The sequence below is a fragment of the Prionailurus bengalensis genome, chromosome D4 (genome assembly GCF_016509475.1).
Source record: "Prionailurus bengalensis isolate Pbe53 chromosome D4, Fcat_Pben_1.1_paternal_pri, whole genome shotgun sequence".
In the NCBI taxonomy this organism is placed as follows: Eukaryota; Metazoa; Chordata; class Mammalia; order Carnivora; family Felidae; genus Prionailurus; species Prionailurus bengalensis.
The window spans coordinates 57,139,985-57,157,474 of record NC_057359.1 but is presented as its reverse complement, the minus strand read 5'-3'; the positions used below and the strand labels follow the sequence as shown (position 1 = coordinate 57,157,474).

Sequence of the window (17,490 nt, the reverse complement as noted above, 5' to 3'; positions counted from 1 at the left end):
GCACCATTATTATTGCTGGCCTACACATCTAAAACTTGGAAATATAGAGGGAAAGAAGGTCAAAAGTCATGGATTTTTGCTATTATTTTTTTCTTAAAGTAGGACAATATAAACAACTAAAATCAAATATATAAAATATGCAAATGTTCACTAATAAACCCGCAAGGAGTAGAGACCAACTACAGTAGAATTCCTGGCCTATTTCTTTTTAAAATCAGATTATAAAGAGTAAAAATTCTATGTGATGTTTGATAGGTGAAAAAGTTTCATTTAAAATATTCCCACAGATGATAGTAAACTGAGACAGGATGTTGTATCGCAGGTAGGCAACCATCTGAGGCTTGGGATTAATATTCACCAGTTTGGCAAGATAAGCAAAAAGAAATGATATTATGTTATGGGATGGTGAATTTTAGCAACCAAAATTATGAGCTAAACTGGAATGGTTTTTAAAATATATACAATGGAATACTACTTGGCAATGAGAAAGAATGAAATATGACCTTTTGCAGCAACGTGGATGGAACTGGAGAGTGTTATGCTAAGTGAAATAAGTCATACAGAGAAAGACAGATACCATATGTTTTCACTCTTATGTGGATCCTGAGAAACTTAACAGAAGAACATGGGGGAGGGGAAGGGGAAAAAAAAAAGTTAGGGAGCCAAACCATAAGAGACTCTTAAAAACTGAGAATAAACTGAGGGTTGCTGGGGAGTGGGAGGGAGGTGAGGGTGGGTGGTGGGCACTGAGGAGGGCACCTGTTGGAAGGAGCACTGGGTGTTGTATGGAAACCAATTGGACAATAAATTCCGTATTAAAAAAAATAAAAAATAAAAATAAAATATTAACCTCCAACCAATAATTAATTCAGGCAAGGATCATCAATGGATACTACAATTAATGGGTAAAATGTTGTTGGGGAAACAGAATAAGGACACAATCTAGGGTATCATTCCAGATACTCTAATTACAAAGGGTAACTTTACACTGGAAAATCTGGCATATACCAGATTTCTTAACTCAGAGGTCAAACTAAACATAACCAATAAAAAGGCAAAGTAAAATCATGTGTCTGCTGAGCATCTATTGTAATGTTTTTGCCAAAAATGTTTAACCTGATTCTAAACATAAAACAATCAGCCAAACCAAATTAAGAGCATATTCTCAAAACAACTGGCCTGGACTCTTCAAAAAATGTTAGATTATAATAGACTACAGAAATAGGAAATCAAATGTAATGTACCATGATCTTTGATTGGATCCTAGATCAAAAATAGAAATATGGAAAATGGAAAAAAGGAAATATACAGAAGATAATTGGGACTAGAGAAATTTAAATATGGTCCATATATTAAATAGTATCATTGTATTGTTACATTTCTTAAATGTGATCATTATATTGAGGCTATGTAAGAGAAAGTCCTTTCTCTTGGGAATTATATGCTCAAGTACTTCCTGGTAAAGTAACATGGTATCTGCAATTAATTTCAAATAGTTCAGAAAAAAAAAAGGCATGCACATATGAATATACATTAGAGAGAATGAAATAAAAAGTAAATGTAGCATAATGTTAACACAATTGATGAATCTAGATAACACGAATATGGATGTTGACTGTATTTGTCCAAATGTTGTTAGCATTTTTTTTAAGTTGGGGGAAGGAGGGGGAGCATATACGTATATATTTGTTTTTATACTCAAAAATATATGACAATAGTCTATGGAAGGGTACATAAGAAACAAACAAGGGTGGTGTGAGAACTAGAAGACAGGAAGGGGATGGGGTAGAGAAGGACAGGTGCAAGTGGGAGATTCTTCATTATATGTGTTATTGTACCTTAACATTTTTTAACCATGTTTTGTGTATTTAAAATTTTTCTAAAGTTCCAGCAAAAGTACTGAATCTGCTATGAAGAGATCATCTAAAGTTCCCAGGGAAATATTTAGGTAGGAAGGATTATCCAAACATTTAACATCTGTGATTTTCTTTTTTTAATCTTGGTGAAAAGTGTATCAGAATCACTGGGCTGGGCACAGGCATGGGCTGGTTTTCAATCATCCACCCTAAGTGAGCATGCTCCCACCAGGTGAGAATCACTGATCATAAAGAGAAATATTTATAACAGAAATGTCTAAATGGGGATGTATAAAAGAGAAAAAAAAAGACCGATAATCTATACAGAACGGCTGGAGCTTGGCCTTTCAGATTGCTATATTTGCACTACCACCTCAAGTTAAAGCATCAAAATATTGTCAGTTGTATCTTGGAAACTACACATGAGGAAAAGAAAATGCTTTGTTTCTAATACCCACCTGAGGGCCCTCCGCTCTGGATAATCAAGATCATAACTTTGCATAGAGTCATTGCAAGAATCCCGGGAACTGCCCTGAAGTAGCAGCTGCTGTGGCAATCGCACAGGCACAGGAAACTGGTGCACAGAAGCATTGGGCTGGGAAGTCGTATGGTAAGGAGGTGGGATGCTATTGCTGGTCTCACTGCGATAGTCACTATCTCGGTCATCAACGGCACTATCAGGATCTTCAAAAGCTGTGAAAGAAGCACAGTCAAGGCATTCCAGCTTTATTTAGTTCTTCAGAATTTTCTTCTGCTTCTATCCTAAGTAGCCACAAGCCTGGACCTTGAGGACAAGAACACACGAGCCAAGTGACTTCAATGCCATATAGAAAACTGTTTCAATTAATACTCACAAGTTTCTTTCCTTATGAGACAAGACACTTGTTTTCATTTTAGTGCTCATTCTCAAGAGGAGTTCCAAGTTGCATTTTCCCAGTGCAGAATTCTCTGGAATTCTGACTCTCTAGCTACCATAACTCTAGTAAAAATCTGTTTCTAAATGTCATAGATTCTAGTATTTTACTGTTATAAAAATGGGCAGAAGAGAAATTCTCATTTGAAGTTGGCTTGCTGCTTTCAGACTTTAAAAACAGATGGCTAAACCCAATAAGCAGGTCCAACTTCAGAAGCTGGTCAGGTAATGAGGAAAGTCAAAGCCAAGGTTCAGCAGTCAAACCAAAAGCTTGACTAAGAATAGCAGCGGTTGTTTTTTTTTTTTAAGTACTATGCCAACTTTTAATTTTTTTTAAGTAAGCTCTACACCCATTGTGGGGCTTGAACTCATGACCCCACAATCAAGAGTCACATGCTTTACTGACTGAGTCAGCCAGGCACTCCAGAACAGTCTCACTGTCTTGCTGCAACAACAGGTTTTTCTAACAACTCCTATCAAGTACCTACATCCTGGGGCTCAGAATTTCCATCTGAAGCCTGGGCTAAAGAGGAAAACATAAGCACTGGCAATGGAATCTTGCTGACAATGCAGCCAAGTTTGTCTAACAACAGTGTCTATAATTTCATAAAATTATTTCTGCTTTTCAGGCCAGCACCTGACAAGCTAGTTTTATTCTTGATGTTAGCTAAAATGACCGCAGTTACAAATCCTGCTCCAAGCATGATCCCATATGTCCTGTCTTGCCAATTTCCTATTTGGCACAGTGAGGAAAAGGAATTATTTATCATCCTAAAATGGAGATGGACTCCTCATATTAGTAATTAAAAAAAAAAATCTTGGTAGTTATGTGGGCAGTGAAAACCTTCTGAAGACCATAAGATTGGGCTTTCACAATCGCTCATGTAGGAGATAAAAACCTGCATCCATGCAGTGGAAATGGAAAAGAGTTAAGGAACTGGAAAAAAAAAATCCAGAGTGAAGTGATAAAACCAGGGGACAAATAGAAGGTAACAGGGAAATGACACCTTGGCTTGCACACTAGGACTACATGGTAGATAGTAATTCCACTAAAAGAGACAAGAGAGCTAAAACATGTGGGTTTTACAACCAATGAAGAAAATTTGAACACTGGATTCCAGACAACATTTGTGGGTACAGCTCAGAGTAGGGATAGAAGATCTCATGAGCATTTTCCCTTTTGAATTTAAGGCAACATATGAGCATAAGAAAAGGAGAGTAATCATTACCTCAGGAGAAAAAAATCAACATGAAAAAGAGGCTAACTTCAAAAATGGCCAGGAAGGGTACTAGTCAAACCATAGGGGATACAAAGCATTCTGCTCAGAAAGCATTCTGATCACACATTAGAAAAAAGAGACTTTTAGGGGTATTGGTTTCAGATCTTGATACATTTGTTGTTCTGAACACTAGAGAGAAAGGATCAAGGGACAAAAACCAGTATGTCTTTCAGACTTCATGCTTTCTGAACCTACAGATGGATTTTTCATGCATACAGATGGGAGGACGGGGCAAAAAAGCAGACAAAGCCAAAAAGCCTACTTAAACTCCAGCAGGAAAAGTATCAACACAGAGAACCAAAGAGGGAGCAGTGATAGACAATCTCACTGATTATGAGGCCAGAATTAGGAGCCCATGATACAGAGTTAGAAACTACTTAGTTTTTCACTGAATCTGATTACTCCTAAATAATGCTCTACTTTTTTATTTTGCTAGGCTAACAGGAAGAATACTCTAAAACTTTCCTAAAGGCTGACATTTCTATACTGAAGAAATAAAGGCAGGGCACCTGGGTGGCTCAGTTGGTTGAACATCCACCTTTTGATTTTGGCTCAGGTCAAGATCTCAGTTTGTGAGATCAAGCCCCGAGCTGAGCTCTGCTTTGATGGTGCAGAGCCTGTTTAGGATTCTCTGCCTCTGTCTCTGCCCCTCCCCTGCTTGTGCGCTCGCTTGCTCTCTCTCTCTCTCTCTCTCAAAATAAATAAACTCAAAAAAATAAAGGGCAAATATTAAGAAACAAAATGTTTCTAGAAAGAAGAGGTTAGAAGTAGAAGAGAATATGAAAAGTAGGAGGGGATAGGAGAAAGGAAATACAAAAAAGGGAGGTGAGATGACAGAGAGAAATAGAAAAAAAGGTAGATGAGAGCAAAGACCAGCTTTTCTCCCTGGACACCATCCTCAATCTCCCTAGAAAGTAAACCTCCTGGCACCACCAAAGCTGATTAGAAACTAAAAAGGGAAATTAAGGAAAAGGCTTGAATAAAAGAATTGTGCTTTCAGTGTGGCAGTGGTGATCTCTTACTGGCTCTACTCTCTCCTCCACAACACCACTGCAGCTAAAACAGAAAACTCCTGGTTTCACTGAGAAAGAGAACCTATATGCAGGTTTGGTTACTCAGCTTAAGGAGGACTTGTGAGCTCGTATGAGGGCAAAAATAGAAAAGGTTGGGAAAATTAACTCATTCAAGTATTTATTGAGTGCCTATAAGCACAATGGTAAACAACACAGAAGATTCAGAGTGTAGAGTCAGCCTAATAGGAGAGAGAAAATATTGATACAAATACAAGAAACGAACAATCTTGAAAACAGTACAAACCCAATGCTGTATCAGTTGAAGGTAAGGTCACTTCCTGTTAGTGTGAGCAGGGAAAGTTTTATGGAGGAGAGGATTGTGAAAGACTGGCAGGTTTTCAACAGGTTAAGTTTGGAGGGAAATACCTCCTAGAATCTAGATAAAAATAATGGCATGTGTAAAGGCCCAATAGTGAGAAAGCCTATATGTAATTTTGAAAAACACTTGGTAGTTCATTTGGCAGGTACATAAAAGGACATGGAAGGAAATGATAGAAAATGAACCTGGGGAAAGTAATCTAAGCTGGGTCAAAAATGGGCCTCTGGTACAGAGTAGGCACTCAAACAGTACTGAATGAAATACTGAACAATGAGGCTTTCTGGTATGTGATGTTCCTGGATTGAATCCCTGTCTTTAAACCCAGAGTACAGATAGAACTTTATCAGCTTGAGAAAAAAGGAGAGAGAAATCAAACGATTTTTTTTTTTAAGGCTTACTTTTTTCTACTTGAAAACCTTAAGTTAGCTCTCTTAGGCTACCTTTGAGCAGCATTTCTGTAATGGAAATACTCAGGATTCAAATGACAGAAAGTACATATTCATGAGAAATCCCAGGGAGAACAAAATTTGGCCCCTCTTAGCACCTGCTGGATATCTAAGCACTGGTACTCAACCAACCCCCCTGTAAGATGGATAACAGAGCCAGTAACGTTAGCCTAAGGCTGTGTATCTTTCTGGAAAGAACTGACTGCCCACTCTCAAAGCTCTAGAATGAAGCTGGCTTCCAGCCTAGCTGGGCTGCTTCAAGGAGAGTCAAACCATGTCCTCAGTCTCTTGTTCACAAAAATAAACTTCCAGAATGAACTTTCTTCTAGTCACTGCACTCCTTAGCCAAGAGACCAAAGGAGAGGGTTTCCTATACTAGGAGCTGATGGTATTACTTACCTCTGGGAAGGAAAAATCAAGAGATACTGCTAAGATTATAACTGGGACTTTGGTTTGAAATTTCTCTCTCTCCCTCCTTCCCTCCCTTCGAAAACCTGAAAGGATATGCCATTCCACTGCAAGTAATGGTCTCTTGAGATTTAAGTAGGAGAGAAGGGGGGGGATGGAATTATATATGCTTATATGCATGAATATCCTGCTTCATAGTTCAGAGGGAGTGTGTTAAAGGCTAAAATAAAAAAAAAATTTAAGGATAAAATCAAGAAAATTAATAAGGAATTCAATTTCTTACGTACTCTGCTGCTCTCCCCAGCCCAAATAGGTCCAGTGACCTAAGAAAACCGCAAATGGTAGCAAAAAAGAAGAGTGACAGAGACAATTTTAGGAATAATTCAAAGATCATTTCCCCAACCCACCAATCATTATACACCTTACCTTGCTTGAGCCTGCCCTAGTTGTGTTCCATTACTTTCACATAACATGTAGACAGGCTTCTGCCTTCTATCAAGCATTGAGACAAATCTACAAAGTACCCTTGCTCTCTATAATTTACCATACAGAATAACAAAAAACAGCTTCTACACTCTTCGTTTAAAAAAGTTTTATTTATCTAAATAATCTCTACACCCAACATGGAGATCAAACTCATGACCCTGGGATCAAGAGTCACATGCTCCTCTGACTGAGCCAGCCAGGCACCCCTGCTTCTACACTATTTTAAACCTCCTTCTGGCCTAGGTCTCAGAACATCATCATTTAGGAGCATATATAAACTTCCTTATTCAAAATGACAAAAATTCAACCTGTCTCTAAGAAATCCTTCCTTGTCTTGATGTTTGCCAAATCTGAGACCACCACAGTATGGTCCCTGAGAATCTCAGACCTAACACAGTGGAAGAGAGTGATTCCCTTGTCTGGGAGCAATGATGTCTAATTTTGACGCTCTTTGAAAGGCCAAAGAATGGCATTAACCTCTAATCTTCCAAAATGTAATGAAACACTGTAGCCCTTTGGGTGCTCAGAGAGAGCCACTTTTTTTCTCAACTGCCTATAGAATTTAATAAAATCCATTAAAACACAGGAGCTTTGAATGACAAGAGAAAACTGAACATTTTCTATTCATTTTTCAGATTAAAAAAAAATTCAATGTTAATTACATTTAAATCCTATTTCACACTCAAAATTGAATTTGAGGCAACTAATGTGATGCATGTGTGTGCATGAGAACACAATCACTAAAAATAGGCCTTTATCCCAAGAAACAAGGAGTAATTTAGCTTCATAATTAAGAATATGAGTATTCAAGCCAAAACTAAGTTCTTTTAAGCTCTGCCACTACTGGCTATATGGCCTTGAAGAAGTTATTACAGACATTTCCTCCAGGTAATATGAGAATAGTATGAGTCTCGTTGGTTACTGAAAGATTATAAGAGAAAATCCACGTAAAGTACCTAGCACAGGTCCCTAGAACAGGGCAAGCAATGGGCATTTCTTGTTGTTTTGTCATGTTGCCAAGTTTTTGCTTGCCTTATAAGTTCCTAATAAATAGGTAGCAGGAGGGTCCACACACTGACAACCCTAATATCTGCTGAGGGACTGTCAACGTCTGGGTTAGAAAGTCCTCAGAGTTCTAAAGGTGCAGTTCCCTTGAAAATTTGCGGTTAAGACTCAAAATTCTGGAAGCACTGAATGACGTCAAAACAGGATGGTTTCATTACCTGAGCCAACTCGCAATCCTGGGCATATGGGACTACTACTAATCAGTCACAGTCTATTTAATTTAACTATACACTGAGAGTCAGTTTTCTTCCTATACTTACTTTCATCCCTTCTTTTCACCCCTCAAAAAGGATACGTTGGTTTACTGTGACATTTTTTGTTTTAATAATTTACTTACACTCTAAACACAGGGAAAGAAGGGGTCTAAAAGAAAATTCTTCCAGGCTGTACCACTGTTGTCATAACAACTGTGAATAACTACCTTGCTTCTTTAAAAAAAAAAAAACTGAAAAATAATCACAGAACTTCAGAACATGCCTATCACCCTAGATTGCTCCAAGCAAGTGACAATGCTATTTCTCCTGAAACTCTGGACCCAAAGAAGCCTCTCATTGAAGGACACTGCCTCATCCTTGAATGTACCACAGCACTGCATAGCAGTTTCCTGGACACAGTAGGTGCTCGATAAATGTCTATTATATGACTAAACCAAATGAATGATTTGATGCCATCTACAAGGTCCAACCCTAAGCCATGAAAATAAGTTATGCTCTCTGACCAACTAGTTCCCTATTGTCACTTGAGAGTGGTACCATTATAAGAGAAACAACATCAGTTTAAGTGGGCAAGTTTCCTTCCCCACTCCAAAAATGCACTAAAACATCTCACTAGCCAGTAGAACAATACTGAGAATTGTTAGGTTTTGCTAGGCATAAGTACCAATAAAGGGGGTAAGGGATTATTCCAGGAAATGGAAATTATACATGCAAAAGTATATTCGGTGAACCTGAAAACAGTTCTAGCATATCTGAATAGGAGGCTACAGGGTTATAAAAGAACCTAATCAAAGGAGGTCCCAGGTAATATTTAGAAATTTAATAATGTTAGGAAATTGGAATTATCTGGAGGTTAATGCAGAGCTGTCACAGCCTTTTTCTTTTTTCAATTCCAGTACAGTTAACATTCAGTGTTATATTGGTTTCAGGGGTACAATATAGTGATTCAACAATTCTATACATTACTCAGTGCTCATCATGGTAAGTATACTCTTAATCCTCTTCACCTATTTCTCCTGCCCCCTCACCCTGTTCCCCTCTGGTAATCTGTTCTCTACGGTTGACAGTCTGTTTTCCAGTTTGTCTCTTTATGTTTCCTTTGTTCATTTGCTTGTTTCTTAAATTCCACATAAGAATGAAATAATATGGAATTAAGCACGGGAGAGACAGAATCAGATTTGTCATTTTAGAAAGAGAGTGGTGGTGGTGCAGTATGGCCAAAAGTTTGTAGGGTAGGTGGACTGGAGACTGGTGTCAGGAAGGCTGGTAAGAAAGCTACTATACTGGCCTGATGATGGCTTAAACTAGGAAAGTGGCAGAGGGAGTGGAGAGAGTGGGTACATTTGTGACATAAAATATATCGGGTTTAATAAGTATTGAATGTGGGAAGTGAGGAGAGTAAAACCTAAATAATACCGCCCAGCTTTTTAGCTTGAGCTACTGGGTGGGTATGGCATCATTCATTAAGAAGAGAAATATAAGAGAGGGGCAAGTTGAAGGAGATGATGAATTTAGTGTTAGATTATTGGCTTTGAGGTATTTATGTGCTATCTCAAATGAATATGTCTGGGAGACAGATGGATACATGGTTGTGGAGCTGAGGAAAGATATGTGGAGTTCTAAGTTTTCAGAATACAAACTGCCATGAAAACAGATTTTTCTGCTTTGTTCCTTGCTGTACCCTTAGTGCCTGGCACAAAATAGCAGCTCAACAAATAGGTGTAAATCATGTATAAAAATTAAAATGTCAGTATATAAGAACAATGAGGCAGAATGCAGGATAAGGGGGGTAGGCTGTACAAAGGGGTGAGGGGAACCTACAGAACAGCCACGTTTAAAAAGCAGACAAAGAAGGGAAGGGAAGAAACAAAGAACAAAACAAAGTGTTGGTGACACTGTGAAGACACTGGCATTCTCATACATGGTTGGCAAGAATGCAAAGTGGTAGGTCACTTTGGAAAATCTTGGGATTTCTTACTAAGTTATATACATACCATAAAACCCAGCAACCTCTCATATGAATTCACCCAAGAAAAATAAAAACATGTTCACATAAAGCCCTATACATGAATGTTCACAGTTGCTTAATTCATATTCACTAATAACTATAAATATCCATTTGATAAACAAATCATGGTATATCCATATAATTGAGTACTATTCAGGAATAAAAAGGCATGAACAGAAACACACAGATGAATCTCTAATGCAGTATGATAACTGAAACAAAAAAACCAAAAGACAAAAAAAGCTACATACTACATTATTCTTATATAATATTCTGGAAAAGGCAATACAACAAGGGCAGAAAACAAATGAGGGTTTGCATGGGCCAGGAGTGGAAGTGGTTGACTACCAAAGGGGTTTAGAAAACTTTTAGGGTTGATGGAACTGCTTTATATCTTAACTATGGTTATGGTTATAAGACTGTATGTGCTTGTGTTTTGACAAACATAGTACTGGACACTATGAGGGAGATTTTTACTCTATGTAAATTATACCTTAATAAAACTGATTTTAAAAAAACAAAAAGGAAGAGTCCATGAAGGAGGGTGTGAAGAAGCCAGAGAGGAAGAAAACCAGGGCCGTATCATCTCTGAATCAGAAAAAAAAAAACAAAAACAAAAGCAAGGTTTCAAGAAAGCAGTGATCAATAAGTGTTAAGTGCTACAGGAGAGTCAAAAAAAAAAAGAAAGAAAAAAGAAAGAAAGAAACTGAAAAAGGCCTACTGGATTTAGAAATAAAGAAGTTACTAAAAACTTTAATAGAAATGTTAATGAGTGAAAGCTGGAGTATAGACTGTTTAGAAGAAAATGGAAGCACATACAATAGAATAAGGAGACATCAAGAGATTCCACAATTCATACAGTAAAACACTGAATGTGAGCATGGTGGAAGATACTGCTTATCACAGGATGCAAAAAAGGAAGCAAGCAGGGAACAGACAGTGGCCAAATGTGTTACAGAAAAAACTAAGTACACCAAGAGCCTCTTCTAAAACCAGAAACATTCTCAAATTGGGCATTCACACATAACAAATATGTGCCAAACTGACAATTTTAATGAGCATGCTAATGTTTCCCACCTCCCTAGAGCCTTAAACCTCTTCAGTTCACATACTTAACACGTGAATAACCAATTACCCTGCAGTTCAGTGGCTCCTGATGCTAAGAGTTAGTCAGTCTGAGCCTCTATTGGCAATGACATTGTATTTATAATGTTATGAGCTCTGTGCAGATTAGCATTACCAAGTGTACCTCAAGCCCCAAACCACTGAACTCCTGGCACTTCCAAGCCAGAAACCACAAAACCATTCCAAAAATTCCTCTCTACTTTATCTCCCGTGTCCAGCCTGTTAATAAGCTTAATAGTTAATTCCACTCTGAGGTCTCCTTCTTACTGTCCCTTCTTCATAGTTTCTCAGTCCTTATTGAGGAATCCATTACCTCATGCCTGAATTATTGCAGATTATTGCTGGACTTGTGACCTTCTGATCTGTCCCATTCAATCAACCCAGCAGATGACAACTAGACTAATTTTCCTAAATCCAGTTTCTGATCACATCGTTACCGTTTTGATAATTTGTAACTGCTCACTATCTATAAAAGAGTATATTTATCTTTAACGGCTTTTAAAGCCCTCTATGATCTGATACCAAATAAATATCAAATCTCACTGTCCACCATTCCCCCAAAACAAAGTCTTTGTTAACTGGCAAACAGGTATTGTCACAGTTCCTATGCTTGCCACACTTGGGAGATAAAGGAATGAGCCTGATTTCCCCTATTTGTCCCTCAACTTCTGAAGCCAGAATGTCCTTCGTTTCCACTCCTTGCTGATTTAATAGAATGGGTTTTGAGTTTTGGAACCAGATAAACCTAGGTTTAAAGCCATCACTTACTAACTGTGTGATCTTAGGCTGCTTAACTTCTCTGCCCTTCTATTCATCACCTATAAAAAATGAATAGTAACAACACCTCTCAAATTTGCATAAAAATTGAAAATCAAGTATGTAGCATTCAGCTCCATGTGCCAGACGAATGATCATTACTCAGTAAATGTTCCCTCTTCTCCCTTATTTAGTTGGTACCCATTCTTAAGTTCCACTTAAACAATTTTCCTTAAACAATGCTCAATGACTCTAATACAGTGTCTCTATTATCAAAACAAAAACCATCTGCCTATTCCTGAAAAAGTTAAACACACATCTACCCATATGATCCAGCCATTCCACTTCTAGATATTTAACCAAGAAAAATTAAAACATATGATCATGAAAATGTTCATATTATTCACAATAACCAGAAACAACCCAAATGCCTAGCAATAGGTGAATCAATAACAAAATGTAGTATATCCATGATAGAATACTACTTAGTAATAAAAGGAAATGCATTACTGATACACTCAACAAAATGGATGAATTTCAAAAATTTTTTTAATGTTTTATTTTAGAGAAAGAGAGCACGTGTGCTTGCGCACAAGTGGAGGAGGGGCACAGAGAGAGAGAGAGGGAGAGAGAGAATCCCAAACAGGCTCTGCACTGACAGCAGTGAGCCTGATATGGGGCTCGAACTCACGAACAGTGAGATCATGACCCAAGCCAAAGTCAGACGCTCAGTTGCCTGAGTCACCCAGGTGCCCCTACAACACACTTGAGAGAAAGAAAGAAAGAAAGAAAGAAAGAAAGAAAGAAAGAAAGAAAGAAAGAAAGAAAGAGAGGGAGGGAGGGAGGGAGGGAGGGAGGGAGGGAGGAAGGAAGGAAGGAAGGAAGGAAGGAAGGAAAGAAAGAAAGAAAGAAAGAAAGAAAGAAAGAAAGAGAGAAAGAAAGAAAGAAAGAAAGAAAAAATTGAGTCCTGTTATAAAACGCATTACCTAGATCCCACTCCCAGAAATTCTAATTCAAAATGCCGGAAGTGGCTTAAGAATCTGTATTTGTTGTTGTTTGAATCTGCCTTTTCAGTAAGAAGCTGGGGACTCTCATGCCACTGATTTTGAATTACAATTTGAAAAATAAAGCTATAGAACTTCCTATATGAAAAAGCCAGTCTCTCAGTCAAAAGCATAGTGCTCCTGCACTGATGGAAGAAGGCAGCCAGACGGACTATCCTACTGAGCTCAAAGACCAGTTCAATGTGAGCATACATGTAAATGAGAAAATTCTAGCAGGTCCAGGACCCAATTAAAAATGAATCCTCTTTCATAGAAGGTGAAGATTCTTTACTTATCCCTGTTGACTATGCAATGGCAATATACTCACAGGCTTCTTGTTCTGTTTATTTCATCTTGTTTCTAGTGGAAAACATTAGAAATCAGAAATAGTCACATTAAAAAAGTAAGGTCTATAGTTACCAAACAAAACAACCCCAGGCAACTGTTACATCACCAGTTAGTCCAGTGACGGTCAATTTTTCCATGACAATGAAATGACAGGATATTTGAGCCTCAGACTTCAAGTGAATAGTCATCTGTCTAGGCAATGACAGGACTCATCTACCAATTACTAAAATGTAGTAATTACCAGGTAACTCACAAAGGACAATAAAGTCAACCACTAGAAATTATTCCATTCTCCCTTTCAAGACAGTAGATAAGTACTATAGAACTTCCCTTTCCATTGAAAACAGTAAAAAACTGTTAATAAAGAAAAGTACTTCAAACCTAACATAAGAGAATTTTAAAAAAAGAAGCTATTGACCAAACTTCTTTGTGAACATATGTGTTAAAATACAAGCAAATCTAACCTGGCATTATAGTAAAAGAATAACTGGGGCACCTGGGTGGCTCAGTCAATTAAGTGTCCAACTTCAGCTCAGGTCATGATCTCACAGTTTGTGAGTTCGAGCCCCCTTCCCCCATCAGGTTCTGTGCTGACAGCTCAGAGCCCAGAGCCTGCTTCAGATTCTGTGTCTCCCTCTCTGTATGCCCCTCCCCTGCTCACACTCTGTCTCTGTCTCTCTCTCTCTCTCTCTCTCTCTCTCTCTCAAGAATAAATAAACATTAAAAAAAAATTATAGTAAAAGAGTAACTTACCATAATCAACTAGGGCATATTATAGGAAAGGAAAGATGATTTATTAATAGAAATTGTTTAATGCATTCATCACATTGAACAGCTAGGTAATTCCTAGCCATTTTGAAATGTTCAATGTCTACTCCTTATTTTTAATATAGAAGCCCTACTGAAGTATTAGATGCAGTAGGGTACACAAATCATAAGAGTACTGTTCAATGAATACTGTGAACACACTCGTGTAACCAGCATACAGATCAAGAAACAGGAATTTTTAACTTTTTGCGGAACCTCCATACTGTTCTCTAGTGGGTGCACCAGTTTGCATTCCCACCAACAGGGCAAGAGGGTTCCCCTTTCTCTGCATCCTCGCTAACACTTGTTGTTTCTTGTGTTAATTTTAACCATTCTGACAGGTGTGAGGTGGTATCTCACCATGGTTTTTATTTGTATTTTCCTGATGATGAGCGATGTTGATCATCTTTCCATCTGTCTGTTAGCCATCTGGATATCTTCTTTGGAAATGATCTAGTCATGCCTTCTGCCCATATCCTTTATTTTTTTATTTTAGGGGGGGTGGAGAGAGAGAGAGAGCATGCATCCCAAGCAGGCTCCACACTCAGCATGGAGCTAGATGCAGGGCATGATCCCACGATCCTGGGATCATGACCTGAGCCAAAATCAAGAGTTGGAGGCCTAAGTCAGTCACCAGGTGTCCCATGTTCTGCCCATTTCTTAGCTGTCTTTTGGGTGTTGAGTTTGAAAAGTTCTTTATAGATTTCAGATACTAACCCTTTATCAGATAGGTCATTTGCAAATACCTTCTCCCATTCTGTAGAACTACCCTACAATACAGTAATTGCACTACCCAGTAATTGCACTACTAGGCATTTACCCAAAGGATACAAAAATACAGATTTGAAGGGGCACATACACCTTGATGTTTACAGCAACATTATCAACCATAACCAAACTATGGAGGGAGCCCAAATGTCCACTGACTGATGAATGGATAAAGAAGATATGGTATTTATATATAATAATTTATTACTTAGGCATCAAAAAGAATGAAATCTTGCCATTTGCAACAACATGGATGGAGCTAGAGTTTATTACGCTAAGCAAAATATGTTAGAGAAAGACAAATACCATATGAGTTCACTCATGTGGAATTTAAGAAACAAAATAGGTGTGGGGTGGCTAGGTGGCTCAGGGGGCTAAACGTCTGACTTTTGATTTCGCCTCAGGTCATGATTTCAAGGTTCATGGGTTCAAGCCCCGCATCAAGCTCTGTGCTGACAGCTTAGAGCCTTGGGCCTGCTTCAGCTTCTGTCTCCCTCTCTCTCTGCCCCTCCCCTGCTCGTATTCTATCTCTCTCTCAAAAATAAACATTTAAAAAAAATAAATAAGTAAAAATTGGGAAATTAAAAAAATGAAGTATCTAGATCAGAGAAGTATAATATTAATATGCAGCCATCTTTATTATAAGTCATAAATACATTGGAAACCAACATGGATCTTTAATTTAAAAAATCTAGGATCTAGGGGCAGCTGGGTGGCTCAGCCAGTTAAAAGTCTGACTGGCTCAGGTCATGATCTCTCGGTTCATGAGTTTGAGCCCTGTGCCAGGCTCTGTAATGACAGCTCACAGCCTGCAGCCTGCTTTGGATTCTGTCTCCCTCTCTCTCTGCCCCTCCCTCACTCACACTCTGTTTCTTTTTCTCTCAAAAATAAATAAACATGAAAAAAAATCTAGGATAAGAAAGAAAGGGGGGGGGAGGGAGGGAGGAAGAAAAACAGAATAGATCAACTAGCCTTTGAACCAGCTATTTCTTCTAACCATCACACTTTCACCCAGAGAGCCATACTGGTAACCACCTCCAAGTTTTACTCAAGTCATTTTCTGTGGTTTATACACTAACCACCTTATTTATAATTACAACAACTTCAATTCTAGTGTTCCCAATTACCTTGAACCATCTACTCTTCAATTTTTTTTTAACCTTTATTTTTGAGAGAGAGGGGGGCGGGAGAGAGAGAGAGAGAGAGAGAGAGAGAGAGAGAGAGAGAGAGAGAGAGAGAGAGAGAGAGAGAGAAAGCATGAGCAGGGGAGGGGCAGAGAGAGATGGAGACACAGAATTCGAAGCAGGCTCCAGGCTCTGAGCTGTCAACACAGAGCCTGACTTGGGGCTCCAACTCACAGACCAAGAGATCATGACATGAGCTGAAGTCAGATGCTTAACAAACCCAACCATCCAGGTGCCCCTGAACCATCTACTCCTTAATTGGCCCACTCTCTAAATTCCCATATAATTTCCTTATTCATTACATTTACTGTCTCCTCCCACTCAGGATCTTTTTGAGTTCTGCTTCCTGATGTATCCTAAGTACCTAGAACAGAACCAAGAATGTATCAAAAAATGTTTCTAAGGCACCTGGCTGGCTCAGTCATGAGTATGTGACTCTTAATCTTAGGGTCCTGAGTTTGAACACCACAATGGGTGTAGAGATTACTAAAAATAAACTTTAAAAATGTTTGTAGAAGGAGAGGATCAAAAGATAGAGGAGAAAAGGGGGAGGGCAAAAGGGGCATTGAGGCTGGATGTGAGAAAATGAGTATCGGGAGCAGAAATATAAATAGATACAATCTTTCTAGAGTATAACTTGATGATATCTACCAAAACTTAAAATGTGTATATCCCTTAATCCAATAATTCTGCTTAACAGAAATGCACTAATTCAACTAGTATTTATTGAGCAAAGGTACTAGGAATACACGGATAAACATTTCCCTTACTCATAAAATTTATGGCCTGAAGAACAAAAATATATATCAAACAATCATACATATTAAGTAACTATGAAGGAAAGGTACTTAAAGGTACACAATATATAATAGGGATGGGGAGATCCATTTGCATATTCACAAAAAAACACATTTGTATGAAGTTGCTCACTCTAGCACTGTTTCAATAGCAAAAATTTGGGAAAAATCCAAATATCATCCACCAATAGGAGAGGAGTTTTAAATTGTACATTTCAAATGAAATATATCAAATTTGAATTTGATCAATCTTGCAGTTCAACTATCAAGTTACCAAAAAATATAAAGGACAGAAGAGTAAACTATGCTATGGGAATATATTGAGCAAAATTCACAATATGGGAAAGTGTAAGTCAAACAAAGCCATGTAGTTAATGGCTTTGTCACTTCAATAAAAAACTGCAAGAAAAAAATTAGGAGATGGAGAAGGAACCCATAGATTAAAAAAGAACTATAAGATGTATCAAAAAAGACAACATAGGCAAAAATAAATTCTTATGTTTAGTGATGTACACTTGAGTGATAAAATATAAAGCAAGGAAGTCATTAGCATAAAGTTGGTAGAGTAGTTACTTTTAGGGAGATGGAAATTA

The 17,490-nt window shown here is 38.0% G+C and overlaps 1 protein-coding gene across 18 annotated transcripts in view; it reads right to left on the bottom strand.

Annotated features, from left to right (window-relative positions):
• UNC13B (unc-13 homolog B) overlaps nucleotides 1-17,490 on the bottom strand; it is a 259,488-nt gene that overhangs the window by 105,035 nt on the left and 136,963 nt on the right. For 10 of the 18 annotated variants that reach the window (XR_006294935.1, XM_043565486.1, XM_043565484.1 and 7 more), the window contains exons 8-9: nucleotides 6,583-6,618; nucleotides 2,315-2,549 (exon numbers count right to left, since the gene is read on the bottom strand). Coding sequence is in view for 17 of the 18 variants with exons in the window: in XM_043565486.1 (XP_043421421.1) it covers nucleotides 2,315-2,549; nucleotides 6,583-6,618 (271 nt within the window). In the remaining variant the exon portion in view is untranslated. The remainder of the gene's footprint in view (nucleotides 1-2,314; nucleotides 2,550-6,582; nucleotides 6,619-17,490) is intronic. The other 8 variants (XM_043565489.1, XM_043565501.1, XM_043565502.1 and 5 more) reach the window with 1 other exon arrangement.